A 13,897-nucleotide genomic window follows, 5' to 3' on the forward strand; every position below is an offset into this window, starting at 1 on the left:
TCCCAATTCCCTTTCGCCAGAGCCCGCGAGCTCAGTCGGCTCTGCGTCCTGGCGGTGGGGAGTTCTCGCGGAGCGCCTGCGCGTGCCAGGCCATCCGGGACTACGTTTCCCAGCGGGCCGAGCGGACGGCGCCGATGCTGCGGTCAGGTGACCCGGTCGCCTGACCGCAGTGAGTGAGGCCGGGAGGGCGGGGCCGCGCCGGCTGCTGGGGCTCGCCCTTGGCCCTTTAATCCCCTTCGTGGGCCCCTCAAACTGGAGCGGCCACGTTCTTGGGGCTTCGCCAGGGGTTGTTGCTCTTCCGTACTCGGATCGCTTCTTAGGAATATTCTAACTGCCGGTGGGGAGAACTGCGCCTTAAACCTGGGATTCTGATCCAGGAACTGGAAGTTGACAGCTTGGCCGCCTGGCTCCTGCATCTGCCTTCTCCACTCACCATCTCATTTCTTTCTCCAGGATTGTCAGTGGCTTCGCCCCGAGGAGAGCTGACTGCCCTGGGCTGCTGCCTCCGGCAGAGCTGAGCCAAAATGTCCCCGGAATCTAAAAAGCTTTTCAACATCATTATTTTAGGAGTTGCCTTTATGTTTATGTTCACTGCCTTTCAAACTTGTGGAAATGTGGCGGTGAGTTGGAATCTGTCCTCCCTCCTTTGAAGTGCCCATCATAATGCATTACAGAAATGATAATAAACGTTAATTATATCTAATAGCGCGCTTTAATTGCATCTTTTATTTTTCCCACCCAGGCTTCCTCATTTGTTATGATTAGGTTTGATTTCTTGTGTCAGACATTCTCTTATATGGGGGAGTTAAGCATTACCGTTTATCTGATTTGATTAGGGGTTTGGATGTTAACCTATTTTATTTCTTGTCTGCATTAAGTTCTTCCTTAGTACTTGGATGGTTAAGGAAGGAAACCCAGGCGTAGTTACAGCTGGTTGTCCTCCCCCGTCCCTGTCATTGGTTTGCCTTCTCCAGTTATGTTGTCCTTTTTCTTTTCTCATAATGGACTTCAGTGTTAGGTACATTATGAACTTTTACTTTATTCTCTTGCTGAGTACTTGGAGTCACACTTCCGAAGTGGGGGAGGGAGACTGGAAAACGTTTTCGTTGATGAGTTTTATCTTCCACACAGCAAACTGTCATCAGGAGTTTAAATAGCACAGATTTTCACGGCAGTGGATATACCAGGTATTGTACCGTATGATTGATTTTGTTTTATATTTAACAGTAGTTGCTTAAATCTGATCAGAATCACCAGCAATAGAATATTGCGATTGAATTAGTGGTGATTGCATTTTCTCTTCTCCGTACCTAGACTGAGAGAATAAAGTTGATGAGTTTAGGTTTCCTGTGGAATTAGACACTAGTTTTGAAATCCTGACTTTACAAGGTATTTATTGCACTGTTATCTTAGGCAAGTGTTTCCACGAGCCCAATTTCCTAGCTCAGACAATGCGTCTCTGGGCACAGTGCGTGGCATTGAATAAGCACTCTAGTATTGTCATGATTAGAATTCCTAGTCCTGAACAGAAAATGTTGTGATTCTTGAACGTTTGGTTCTTCTGGTTTTGTAATTTCATAACGATTAATATACGTATGTCAGGAGCTTTTAGATTTTCGTTAAGGTGTTTAGTCCCAATTTTACAGATGGGTAAAATGAAAAGATCTTCATAAGTCACTAGAACCTTGTGATTGGAGCTGGGAATGTAATATGTACCGATATATATGCACAAACAGGTTTTTATTTTTTAAAATTAGATTTTTTAATTGACAAATGAAAATTGCATATTATTTGTTGTGCAGAACACGTTTTGAAATACGTGCCATGGAATGGCTACATTGAGCTATAGAAACAGGTTCCTAATTTCTCTAGAGTTAGAGATTGGATCATGGAACCCCCCTCAACTCCCAACAAATCCATAACTTATACTTGGTTCTTTATCCCTATCCTAAGCCTTGTATGTCATATTTGAGAATGAAGGGATGTTACTGTCCATTTTTCTAAGTGATTAGTAGCACAGCTTTTTGTACTTCTTTGTCTTCATGTGTGTTCTAAAGAACAAATGCAAAAACACATTTGATATTTGAGAGATTCATAAAAACCAAAGAATAATTTACTTTGGATTTATGAATAGTGTCTAGTAAATGAATTCAGGGCCTTTGAAATGGTTTTAGTCACACTTCATTCAAGACGTATGTACTAGGGCTGGGTCAGTAGTAACTGAGTAATGTTCAAGTGAGACCATTAGGTTGAGTTAAATAAATTCTGGCTCAAGCAAGTTGTAACTCTGTGCTGTTATTTATAGCAGAGAAATGTCATGAAGCTGCCAGGAGTTCTAGGCTAAGTTTGTAGGGTAGATTGGTGGACTAGGGCCTCTGGAATCGTGCAATCCTGGCTGGACATTCACCAGCCACCGAGCTGGACTTTTGGCAAATTACTTAACCCCACTATATTTCCTTTTTCTGTTCTTTAACATGAGGATAATAACAATATCTTCTTTGTAGTGCTGCTAGGATTAAAAGAGAAAATATGTATAAGGTACTTGGCACAGTTCCTATTACTATGACTTACCAGTATGTAAAAAATGTATTGTTGTAGGCAAACTGATCCCAAGGCACAGTTGGGGGGGCTTCAATATTTTGTACAAATGAAAACTTTTATATGGTATTGAATTTAATGATATGACTATCATAAATTCTGACTAAAGAATATGAGTGTTTATTGTAAAATCTGTAAACTCAGATGGATTTTAAAAAGTGACACAGTGTACAAGGGCTTTGTTCTTTTTTTTTTTTCCGATTTGTGTATTATATGTGCAGCATGGCTATTATCTATGGAGTGTTCTCTGCTTCAAATTTGATTACACCGTCAGTGGTTGCCATTGTAGGACCTCAACTCTCTATGTTTGCCAGTGGTTTATTTTACAGGTGAGTAGTGTAATCTTGCACTTATTTAATTAGAACACTTTTCAGGATCTTTCAAGTAGATAGTAAACTTTTCACAGTAATTTATAGACTTGGACTGAATAAAATATAAGTGGTGTTTTAGGAATTTTGGCTCAGCACTTGTTGCTGAGGGATATCATATTCTAATGTGATAGGATGTATCTATATCTGCTTTTGTTTCACTGTTAATAAAAATAGTATCCAAAAGTCTCTTTCTATGAGGGTTGAAAAGAACCGTCTATGAAATAATCTTATTTTCTGTCAGTTGACTGAAAATAAGTGGGGATTCAAATGAAATAACTAAATGTTTCTCTGAACTCTAGAACTATAGTTCCATGATGTGCTAAGCTCTTGGCAAAGAACACTGCAAACCTGCAAAATGTCTGATTTTACAAATTTGAAATAATAAATTATGGGCCAGGCACAGTGGCTCCCACCTGTAAATCCCAACACTTTGGGAGGCCAAGGTATTGCTTGAGCCAAGGATCACTTGAGTCCAGGAGTTCGAGACCAGCCTGGGCAACATGGTGAAACCCCGTCTCTACCAAAATAAAAAAAAATTAGCCGGGTGTGGTGGCACATGCCTGTAGTCCCAGCTACTTTTGAGGCTGAGGTGGGAGGATGACTTGAGCCCAGGAGGTGGAGGTTGCAGTGAGCTGTGATGGTGCCCCTGCACTCCAGCCTAGGCAATAGAGTGAGACCCTGTCTCAAAAAAATTAATTAAATAAGAAATGAGAAACTTGATTGTGTTCCGTTTTTCAAAACTGGAGCGATCCTTTATAGGTTGAGTTTTAAAAGAAGAGAATGTCAGAACTGATTCCTAGAAGGCATAATTGGCACTCTATTTCAGGTATCGTTTGACTATAATACCTTGACCTGTTATATTTTAGCATGTACATTGCCGTTTTTATCCAGCCTTTCCCATGGTCCTTCTACACAGCCTCTGTTTTCATTGGAATTGCTGCTGCTGGTAAGCATTTTGATTTTTAACTTATCTGCTTTCTTTTCTGGGGCCTATCTAACGGTATTATTTATGTGTTTAGTATGTAACTCTAAGTGAATTTCTTTCTCTTGATAAACTTTTGGGTTGAATTTTAGTGCTTTGGACAGCACAAGGAAACTGCCTGACAATAAATTCGGATGAGCACACCATTGGGAGAAACAGTGGAATTTTCTGGGCACTTCTGCAGTCTAGGTAATTCCCCTTTTGAAGTTCAGTCTTTCCTTTCTTTCTTTTTTTTTTGTCATACCATTTTTTAGGTCTTTGACAATTTGGATCTTCCATGTTACGTGACTTAAGTTCTAGCTAAATGTGACATGATTCCAATTTTATAGAATTGCTTGTAATGATGGCTGAGTATGCTGGCTCACTAGCTACTCAGGATTATTTATACCAATACTGAATATAGCATACTAAAATTTTTTTTTGAGACGGAGTCTCGATCCGTCGCCCAGGCTGGAGTGCAGTGGCCGGATCTCAGCTCACTGCAAGCTCCGCCGCCCGGGTTTACGACATTCTCCTGCCTCAGCCTCCCGAGTAGCTGGGACTACAGGCGCCCGCCACCTCGCCTGGCTAGTTTTTTGTGTTTTTTAGTAGAGACGGGGTTTCACCATGTTAGCCAGGATGGTCTTGATCTCCTGACCTCGTGATCTGCCCATCTCGGCCTCCCAAAGTGCTGGGATTACAGGCTTGAGCCACCGTGCCCGGCCCATTTTTTTTTTTTTTTTTTTTTTTTAATGAGACGGTGTCTGACACTGTCACCTGGGCTGGAGTGCAATGGTGTGATCTCGGCTCACTGCAACCTCTGCGTCCCAGGCTCAAGCAATTCTCCTGCCTTAGCCTCCTGAGTAGCTGGGATTATAGGTGCCCGCCACCACACCCGGCTAATTTTTTTTTTGTATTTTTAGTAGAGACGGGGTTTCACTATGTTGGCCGGGCTGGTCTCGAACTCCTGACCTTGTAATCCGCCCGCCTTGGGCTCCCAAAGTGTTGGGATTACAGGCGTGAACCACCACGTTTGGCCTTAATGTTTTCTTAAGAAGAAAGCAAAATGGCTATTCTGCTCTTGACTGTTGGATTTCTGGAATCTCTCCTGAGGAATTACCCTCATGAACCGTGCCTAAAATTTTGGCCTTGACAAGGCTTAACAAATGCAAATGTTACATTTTAAACGGTTATATATTAAGAAACTAGTGTGTAAGTGAATGATTCTTCAGGAAAGTATGCTAAAGAAAGTATCTGATTAGATGCAGATAACTAAATCATGGATTTTTGGAAACAGATTCTTTAAAATTTAGCTTAAGCTTATTTCCAGGGACTCATTTCCAGAGTTGCAGTAAATCACATGTTTCAAAGTGAGTCAATTCTTCTTTGAAGGGTGCCTCTGAATCAGGTTACTGTCACATGGAAGGAGTCTGAATTCCATCTGGGGCAATTAAGTTTATCAGAGTCCAGATGAAGTTGATACTTTTAAATGATCCAGGACAGGTAGATACTTTAAAAATGATGTCCTTGTCTCTCCCTCTCTTACAACAAATAATGGGAATAATTATTTTTAAAAAACCATAAATATTAAAATAATTTCCCAACATCCTATCCTCCCTTTTCTTCCCCCAGCTTGTTCTTTGGAAATCTCTACATATATTTTGCCTGGCAAGGGAAAACTCAGATATCAGGTTTGTTTTATCCACATTGCTTTATTCAGATATGTTCAAAGCATAATAAGAGTTATACAGAAATACCCATTATTGCTTTATTCAAGCATTGTTCTCATGAACCCTGACACCTCAAGTTCTTGCAGATTTTAGCTTTTAGTAAGCCTTTTCCTTGGTTTATATTATTCATTATTATTATTTTTAAGACAGAGTTTCACTCTTGCTACCCAGGCTGGAGTGCAATGGCGCTATCTTGGCTCACTGCAACCTCTGCCTCCTGGGTTCAAGCAATTCTCCTGCCTCAGCCTCCCAAGTGGCTAGGATTACAGGCCTGCATCACCACTCCCAGCTAATTTTGTATTTTCAGTAGAGACGGTTTTTCCACGTTGGTCAGGCTGGTCTCAAACTCCTGACCTCAGGTGATCTGCCCTCCTCACCCTCCCAAAGTGCTGGTATTACAGGCCTGAGCCACCGCTCCCAGCTTGGTTTCTATTATTAAACTAGGATTATAGGTTATGACTATGCTTTAAGTGGCATCTCAGGGTCTAAGGGGAGGTTATGCTCTGCACAAGCATACGAGAATACTGTGCACGAGTATATGGTTCTCAGAAGACTTCTGAATGCTCAGTTGTTTTCTCTGGACCCTTCTTTGATTAAAAGAAGGCAATTAAGGCCGGGCGCGGTGGCTCACGCCTGTAATCCCAGCACTTTGGGAGGCCGAGACGGGCGGATCACGAGGTCAGGAGATCGAGACCATCCTGGCTAACACGGTGAAACCCCGTTTCTACTAAAAAATACAAAAAACTAGCCGGGCGAGGTGGCGGGCGCCTGTAGTCCCAGCTACTCGGGAGGCTGAGGCAGGAGAATGGTGTGAACCCGGGAGGCGGAGCTTGCAGTGAGCTGAGATCCGGCCACCGCACTCCAGCCTGGGTGACAGAGCGAGACTCCGTCTCAAAAAAAAAAAAAAAAAAGAAGGCGATTAAGCTCTTGTGCTGTTTTTCTTTGCTTATTCGTATTTCTCTAACTGAAAGACAAAGGTGAAGGTATCCTATTTATCTCCTTTTCCTAAGTTTTTACTGATGCATTAAAGTAAAAATGTAACGAGAAAGTGTGTTGACAGTTATAAGCAACCCTTGTACCATGATACTAATTCTGGAATTGTTTGGTCGATACTATCTAGTTTCTTCTTTTTTCTCCTTAGAGAGTGACCGAAGAACAGTGTTTATTGCGCTGACGGTAATTAGCCTTGTGGGGACAGTTCTGTTCTTTCTCATTCGGAAACCAGATTCTGAAAATGTCCTAGGAGAAGATGAGTCTTCTGATGACCAGGACATGGAAGTCAACGAGTAAGATGTTGGGAACATTCCATTTTATTTTAAAATAGATTTTGAGTAGATCTAGTCTAGAGATTACCCACCTGTTTAGCCCTAACTGATATCCAGTACTCTCTGTATGTTACCACAGGCAAGAAAAGGAAGAAAATAAAGGAGGAGCTGCGAGGGAGGAAGGAAAAAAAGGTCACCAGAGGAAGGGAGGTGGTGAAAAGGTGCACAGGGAATTTTGAGTCTATTCCTGGCCTTGCCACTGATGTGTATGTGATCCTGGACAGTGGCAGCAATTCCTATCCTGTCTCCAGGCCTGAGCTTTCTCACTCAATCAGTATGTTTTCATGGGCAAGAAAATAGAAGGCAGTGTTGACCTTGGTTACTGTTTCTGTGATCCAGCTCTAAAGTTTTCCTGTTCTTGTGGTATGAGTGAGTGGCAGGGCCAGTGATGGTTGTCACAGATGAACCTTAGTTATCGCTAGGCTCTTGCTTATAGTATCCGGCTCTTGCACTAACTTACATGGGTGGTTTTCCCTAGAGTAGTCCAAATGGGGGAATAAGTATACAACCCTGTGTTTTGTAAAAATTGTAAATTACCTAAGCACATTTCAGTTGCAGGTGACACTATTTAAGCATGACAGGCTAGTGATCTGCAGTATCATTTAGATTTGAGGAAGGAGAGATGAGAAATTAATCTCTGTCACGCTTGTTTTGCTTTGTGAATTGATAAATTGTTAAGATTGCCTTACAGCATTTTATCTGTTGTTAAAACTTTTGCATTGAACATCCCATGCTGACTTTGTAATCCAGAAAGGGCCTAAAATTGTCCGGTCATAGGAGCATTAGATGCTCCAGATTTGCAGTAAGTTTGCGTAAAGCAGAAGCAAGGCAGTGCTTTGGTCTGGATATGTTGCCATGCCCTGCCTTCTTACTCTTTACTGTGCTTCACAAACACTGGGTTTTTTTTTTTACAAATTGAAGGCTTGTGGCAACCCTGCATTGAGCAAGTCTTTCTATCCATGCCACTTTTCCAACAGCGTGTGGTCACTTTGTGTCTCTCTGTTACATTTTGGTAATTCTCACAATACTTCAAACATTTCGTCGTTATGACATCTGTTATAATCTTATAACATCTGTTACAAGATGTGATCAGTAATCTTTGATGTTGCTATTGCAATTATTTTGGGGCACCACAATCCGGATCCATATAAGGTGGTGAACTTAACTGATCAGTGTTGTGTGTATTCTGACTGTTCCACTGCAGGCCATTCCCCCATCTCCCTCCCTCTTCTCCTGAGACACAGCAATATTGAAATTAGACTAGTTAATGACCCTACAATAGCCTCTATGTGTTAAAGTGAAAGGAAGAGATGCATGTCTCTCACTTTATTTACTTATTTATTTATTTTGAGATGGAGTCTCGCTCTGTCACCCAGGCTGGAGCGCAGTGGCACGATCTCGGCTCACTGCAACCTCTGCCACCCGGGTTCACGCAATTCTCCTTCCTCAGCCTGCCAAGTAGCTGGGATTACAGGCATGCACCACCACACCCGGCTAATGACTAATAAAGAAATGACTGAGCTTAGCAAGGAAGACATGAAGAAAGCTGAGATAGGCTGAAAGCTATGCCTCTTGTACCAAACAGCCAAGTTCTGAATGCAAAGGAAAAGTTTTTGAAGGGACTCAAAAGAGCTACGCCAGGGAACACACTCATGATAAGAAAGTGAAACAGCCTTGTTGCTGATACGGAGAAAGTTTTAGTGGTCTGGATAGAAGATCAAACCAGCCACAACATTCTCTGAAGCCTAATCCAGAGCAAGGCCCTCTCTTCAATTCTGTGAAGGCTGAGAGACGTGAGGAATCTTTTTTTTTTTTTTTTTTTTTTTTTTTTTGAGACGGAGTCTTGCTGTGTCACCCAGGCTGGAGTGCAATGGCCAGATCTCGGCTCACTGCAAGCTCCGCCTCCCGGGTTCACGCCATTCTCCTGCCTCAGCCTCCCGAGTAGCTGGGACTACAGGCACCCGCCACCTCGCCTGGGTAGTTTTTTTTGTATTTTTTAGTAGAGACGGGGTTTCACCGTGTTAGCCAGGATGGTCTCGATCTCCTGACCTCGTGATCCGCCCGTCTCGGCCTCCCAAAGTGCTGGGATTACAGGCTTGAGCCACCGCGCCCGGCCGACGTGAGGAATCTTTAGAGGAAAAATGTGAAGCTAGCAGAGGTTGGTTCGTGAGGATCAAGGAAAGAAAACATCTCCATGACATCAAAGTGCAAGTGAAACAGCAAGTGCTGATGGAGAAGCTGCAGCAAGTTATCCAGAAGATCTGATTATTATAATTGACAAAGGTAGCTGCACTGAACAACAGGTTTTCGATGTGGACCAAACAGTCTTACATTAGAAGATGCCATCTAGGAATTTTATAGCTAGAGAGAAGTTAATGCCTGGCTTTAAACCTTCAAAGAACAGGCCGACTCTTGTTATTGGCTAACACAGCTAATGACTTGAAGTGGAAGCCAGTGCTCATTTACCATTCCAGAAACCCTATGGCCCTCAAGAATCATGCTAAATCTGCCTGGACCCTAGAAATGGAATGACAAAGCCTGGATGATAGCACATTTGTTTATGGCATGGCTCATTGACTATTTTAAGCCCACTGTTGAGACCTACTGTTCAGAAGAGAAGATTCTTCTCAAAATATTACTGCTTATTGACGATGTACCTGATCAGCCAAGTGCTTTGTTGGAGGTGTACAAGCAGATGAATGTTGTTTTCATGCCTTCTAACAACATTTGTTCTGCAGCCCCTGGATCAAGGAGTAATTTCAGCTTTTGCTTTTTTGAGACGAAGTCTTGCTCTGTCACCCAGGCTGTAGTGCAGTGGCGGGATCTCGGCTCACTGCAACCTCTGCCTCCCAGGTTCAAGAGAGTCTTCTGCCTCAGCTTCCTCAGTAACTGGGATTACAGGCGTGTGCCACCATGCCTGGCTAATTTCAACTTTCAAGTCTTATTATTTAAGAATTACATTTCTTGAGGATATAGCTGCCATAGATAATGATTCTTCAGATCTAAGCAAAGTAAATTGTAAACCTTTTGAGAAGGAGTCATCATTCTGGGTAGGTCACATTAAGAACATCTGTGCCTGGGGCTGGGTACGGTACAGTCACTCACGCCTGTAATTCGAGCACTTTGGGAGGCCGAAGCAGGTGGATTGTTTGGGCTTAGGAGTTTGAGACCAGACTGGGCAACATGGTGAAACTTTTTTTTTTTTTTTTGAGATGGAGTCTCACTCTGTCTTCCAGACTGGAGTGCAGTGGTGTGGTCTTGGCTCACTGCAACCTCTGCCTCCCAGGTTCAAGCATTTCTCCCGCCTCAGCCTCCCGAGTAGCTGGGACTACAGGCGCATGCCACCACACCTGGCTAATTTTTGTATTTTTAGTAGAGATGGGGCTTCACTATGTTGGCCAGGCTGGTCTCGAACTCCTGACCTCGTGATCCACCCGCCTTGGCCTCCCAAAGTGCTGGAATTACAGGAGTGAGCCACCGTGCCTGGCAAAACATTTTGTTTTAAAGCACACACCAGTAGTTATTAGAGAAGGAGTCTGTGAAGATGAATATCACAAATTCAACAAAAACTGACCCCCCATTCAGTCAGCACATGTTTGGTGTTGGTCCTAGAGGATAAATGCTGCCCATCCCTGTTTTCAAGGAACTGCCAAGTTGGGGAGGTGGGTGAGGGGTTCTGTAACTGTGAGCAGGTGCTCTTCTAGAAATACTGCTCAGCCTTTGTAGCATTCTCTCTTCCTGAATCGTCTCCTAAATTTGGAACTTCCGTGTCTTTGTTCTACAAATAGCACAGACTTGTGGCAGCCCTCTTCTATGCCGGAGGGATATAGGCGTGAACAAGACAGATAAGTCCTTGTTCTTATGGGACTTAATTTTAGAGGGGGTGGTAGACAATACACATGTAAGAAAATAGCAAAGTGAGCGTTAGGAAGACTGTGAAAGAGGGGGAGAGTGGAGGGAAGGGGGGAAGAATGGAGAGGAGGAGGGTAGAGAGTGGGATAGCTCCCGGAGACCTGCCTGGTGAGACATGAAGGTCAGCAGGTGGCCTTTGCCAGAGCCAGGCAGTGGGAAGGGTGTGGTGGGCTCTGGGCTCCAAGAAGGAAAAAGTGGAAGCAGTAGGCAGGGTCGGATTATGTAAGCCAAGATAAGGAGGTTTGCATTTTCTTCTTAGTGTGATTAGAAGCTGTTGAGGGTATAAGTAGAATTCTCTTTTAAAGGTTCCCACCTAAAGGCCTCACAGGAAAAGATTTGAAGACTTGAAAGATTTGAAGAGCTCCAAAGAGACAGCTCTGTCTGTCTTCTGGCTGGGCACAGTGGCTCCTGCCTGTAATCCCAGCACCTTGGGAGGCTGAGGCAAGACGATTGCTTGAGCCCTGGGGGTTGAAATCAGCCTGGGCAACACAGCAAGACCTAGTCTCTACTTAAAAAAAAAAAAGAGCCAGGTGTGGTGGTACATGCCTGTAGTCCCAGCTACTTGAGAGGCTGAGTAGGGGGAAGCTTCAGCAAAGGGATTCAGGGCTTCAGTGAGCTGTGATGACGCCGCTGCACTCCAGCCTGGGCAACAGAGCAAGACCCTGTCTTTAAAAAAAAAAGAAAAGAAAAACTGTCGTCTGTCTCAAGTGCATAATTTACATCTCTGAGGACCTGTTAGCTGGGTGATCTCTAGGTGTTTCTTCATTGGCAGTTACCTTTATCCTCCTTCTCCCCTCCCTCCCAGTATTCTTTCCTTCCTCTCTTCGTCTCTTCTTTCCTCCCTCCATCCTTTCATTTCTTACCTTCCTCCATTCATCCTTTCTTTCCCTTCCCTCTCTCCCTTCTTTTCTTCCTTTCCCTATATTTGAGGTTCTCTGATATTCAAAGCATTGTGCTAAACAAAACAGAAGTTTATGCATTCATGGAGCTTACTTTCTAGTTGGTGACAGAGAAAAGAAACAGGCAGGTTTTAAAAATAGCTTTATTGAGATATAACTCATATACTGTATAATTCACCCATCTAAAGTATACACTTCAGTGCTTTTTAGTATATTCACAGAGTTGTGCATCCATCATTGAAACCAATTTTAGAATATTTTTTGAATACTTTTATTACCCCAAAAAGGAGCCACAGGAAGGATGCGATGGCCCACGCTTGTCCTGTGGTTCCTGTTCCAGGTAATAAAAATCATAGCACTTTGGGAGGCCGAGACGGACGGGTTGCTTGAGCCCAGGAATTTGAGATTAGCCTGAGCAACATGGTGAAACACCATCTCTACCAAAAAAAAAAAAAAAAAAAAACAAAAATTAATCAGGCATGGTGGCACATATCTGTTCTCCCAGCTACTTGAGAGACTGAGGTGGGAGAATCACATAAGCCCAGGAGGCGGAGGTTGCAGTGAGCCGAGATGATCATACCACCGCGCTCCAGCCTGGGTGACGGGGGGAGACCCTGCCTAAAAAAAAAAAAAAAAAAAAAAAAAGGAACAATGTATGCTGTAGCTGATCTCCATCTGCTTCTTTAAATAAAAAAAATAAAGCAGGCTGGGCACGGTGGCTTACGCCTGTAAGTCCAGCACTTTGGGAGGCCGAGGCAGGCAGATCATGAGGTCAGGAGATTGAGACCATTCTGGCCAACGTGGTGAAACTCCATCTCTACTAAAAATACAAAAATTAGCTGGGTGTGGTGGCATGTGTCTGTAATCCCAGCTACTCAGGAGGCTGAGGTAGGAGAATCGCTTGAACCAGGGAGTCAGAGGTTGCAGTGAGCCAAGATTGCGCCACAGCACTCTAGCCTGGGTGACAGAGCAAGACTCCATCTCAAAAAAAAACCAAAAACCAAAAGCAGAGAAGTAATAGAGAAATATGAGAGTAGGGGGGTGGAAGGGGAGTTGTTGCAGTTATAGAGTTGGGAAGGCTGAGAAAGTAACATTTAAGCCAGGGCCTGAAAGAGGTGAGCTAGGTGTGGCTTTTACCTGGAGTGGGATGGTAAGCCATTGGAGGGTTTGAGAGAGGACTGACAGTGATCTAACTTAAATGGTAAACAACTCACTGAATTAAATTGGAAGTGACTTGCAGCTGAATTATTGTATTTTAGTGGTCTGTAGAGTATAAATCAGTTAATTGGGGCCTGAAGGGTAAAATATTAGAATCCTACATGGAATCCTATCCAAGTGTAAAATGAGGGTTCTACCAATTAATGTCATCTAAATAGTATTTGCTTCCAGGGAAGGCGTGAGTTTTATGATGAGGAAACAAGTTTTCTTGCTGGTTAGAGCATACCATTTTTTTGTGTGTTAGTAATTTTTTTTTTTTTTTTTTTTTTTTTTGAGATGGAGTCTCACTGTGTCACCCAGGCTGGAGTGCAGTGGCGCGAACTCGGCTCACTGCAAACTCCACCTTCCAGGTTCACGCCATTCTCCTGCCTCAGCCTCCCAAGTAGCTGGGACTACAGGTGCCTACTACATGCCTTCACCATGTTAGCCAGGATGGCCTCGATCTCCTGACCTCGTGATCCACCTGCCTCAGCCTCCCAAAGTGCTGGGATTACAGGCATAAGCCACCGTGCCCGGCGGTGCGTTAGTAATTTTTTAACTTAATTGGATCACCATTAGATTCCTTTTATTTCTTAAGTTAACGAGATCTCCTTTGCATTCATTTTTTTGGTAAAAATGCCATTTAGAGATACAGGAGTAGACTTGACTGTTAGAATAGGAAATGTAATCTTTTTTTTTTTTTTTTTTGATACAGAGTCTTGCTCTGTCACACAGGCTGGAGTGCAGTGGCACGATCTTGGCTCTCTGCAACCTCCACCTCTCATGTTCAAGTGATTCTCCTGCCTCAGCCTCCCAGGTAGCTGGGATTACAGATGCCTGCCACGCCTGGCTAATTTCTGTATTTTTAGTAGAGATGGGGTTTCACCATGTTGGCCAGGCTGGT

The 13,897-nt window shown here is 43.4% G+C and overlaps 1 protein-coding gene across 19 annotated transcripts in view; it reads left to right on the forward strand.

The window, feature by feature from the left end:
• MFSD11 (major facilitator superfamily domain containing 11) overlaps window positions 1-13,897 on the forward strand; it is a 38,990-nt gene that overhangs the window by 141 nt on the left and 24,952 nt on the right. For 2 of the 19 annotated variants that reach the window (XM_015437827.4, XM_074020633.1), the window contains exons 1-8: window positions 1-169; window positions 454-620; window positions 1,132-1,187; window positions 2,820-2,927; window positions 3,836-3,915; window positions 4,044-4,140; window positions 5,563-5,621; window positions 6,802-6,946. The exon at window positions 1-169 is cut by the window's left edge and continues 141 nt beyond it. In XM_015437827.4, coding sequence (XP_015293313.1) covers window positions 525-620; window positions 1,132-1,187; window positions 2,820-2,927; window positions 3,836-3,915; window positions 4,044-4,140; window positions 5,563-5,621; window positions 6,802-6,946 — 641 coding nt within the window. In that variant the 5' untranslated portion in view covers window positions 1-169; window positions 454-524. The other 17 variants (XM_005585079.5, XM_074020634.1, XR_012426199.1 and 14 more) reach the window with 14 other exon arrangements.

The sequence above is a fragment of the Macaca fascicularis genome, chromosome 16 (assembly GCF_037993035.2).
Source record: "Macaca fascicularis isolate 582-1 chromosome 16, T2T-MFA8v1.1".
Classification (NCBI taxonomy): Eukaryota; Metazoa; Chordata; class Mammalia; order Primates; family Cercopithecidae; genus Macaca; species Macaca fascicularis.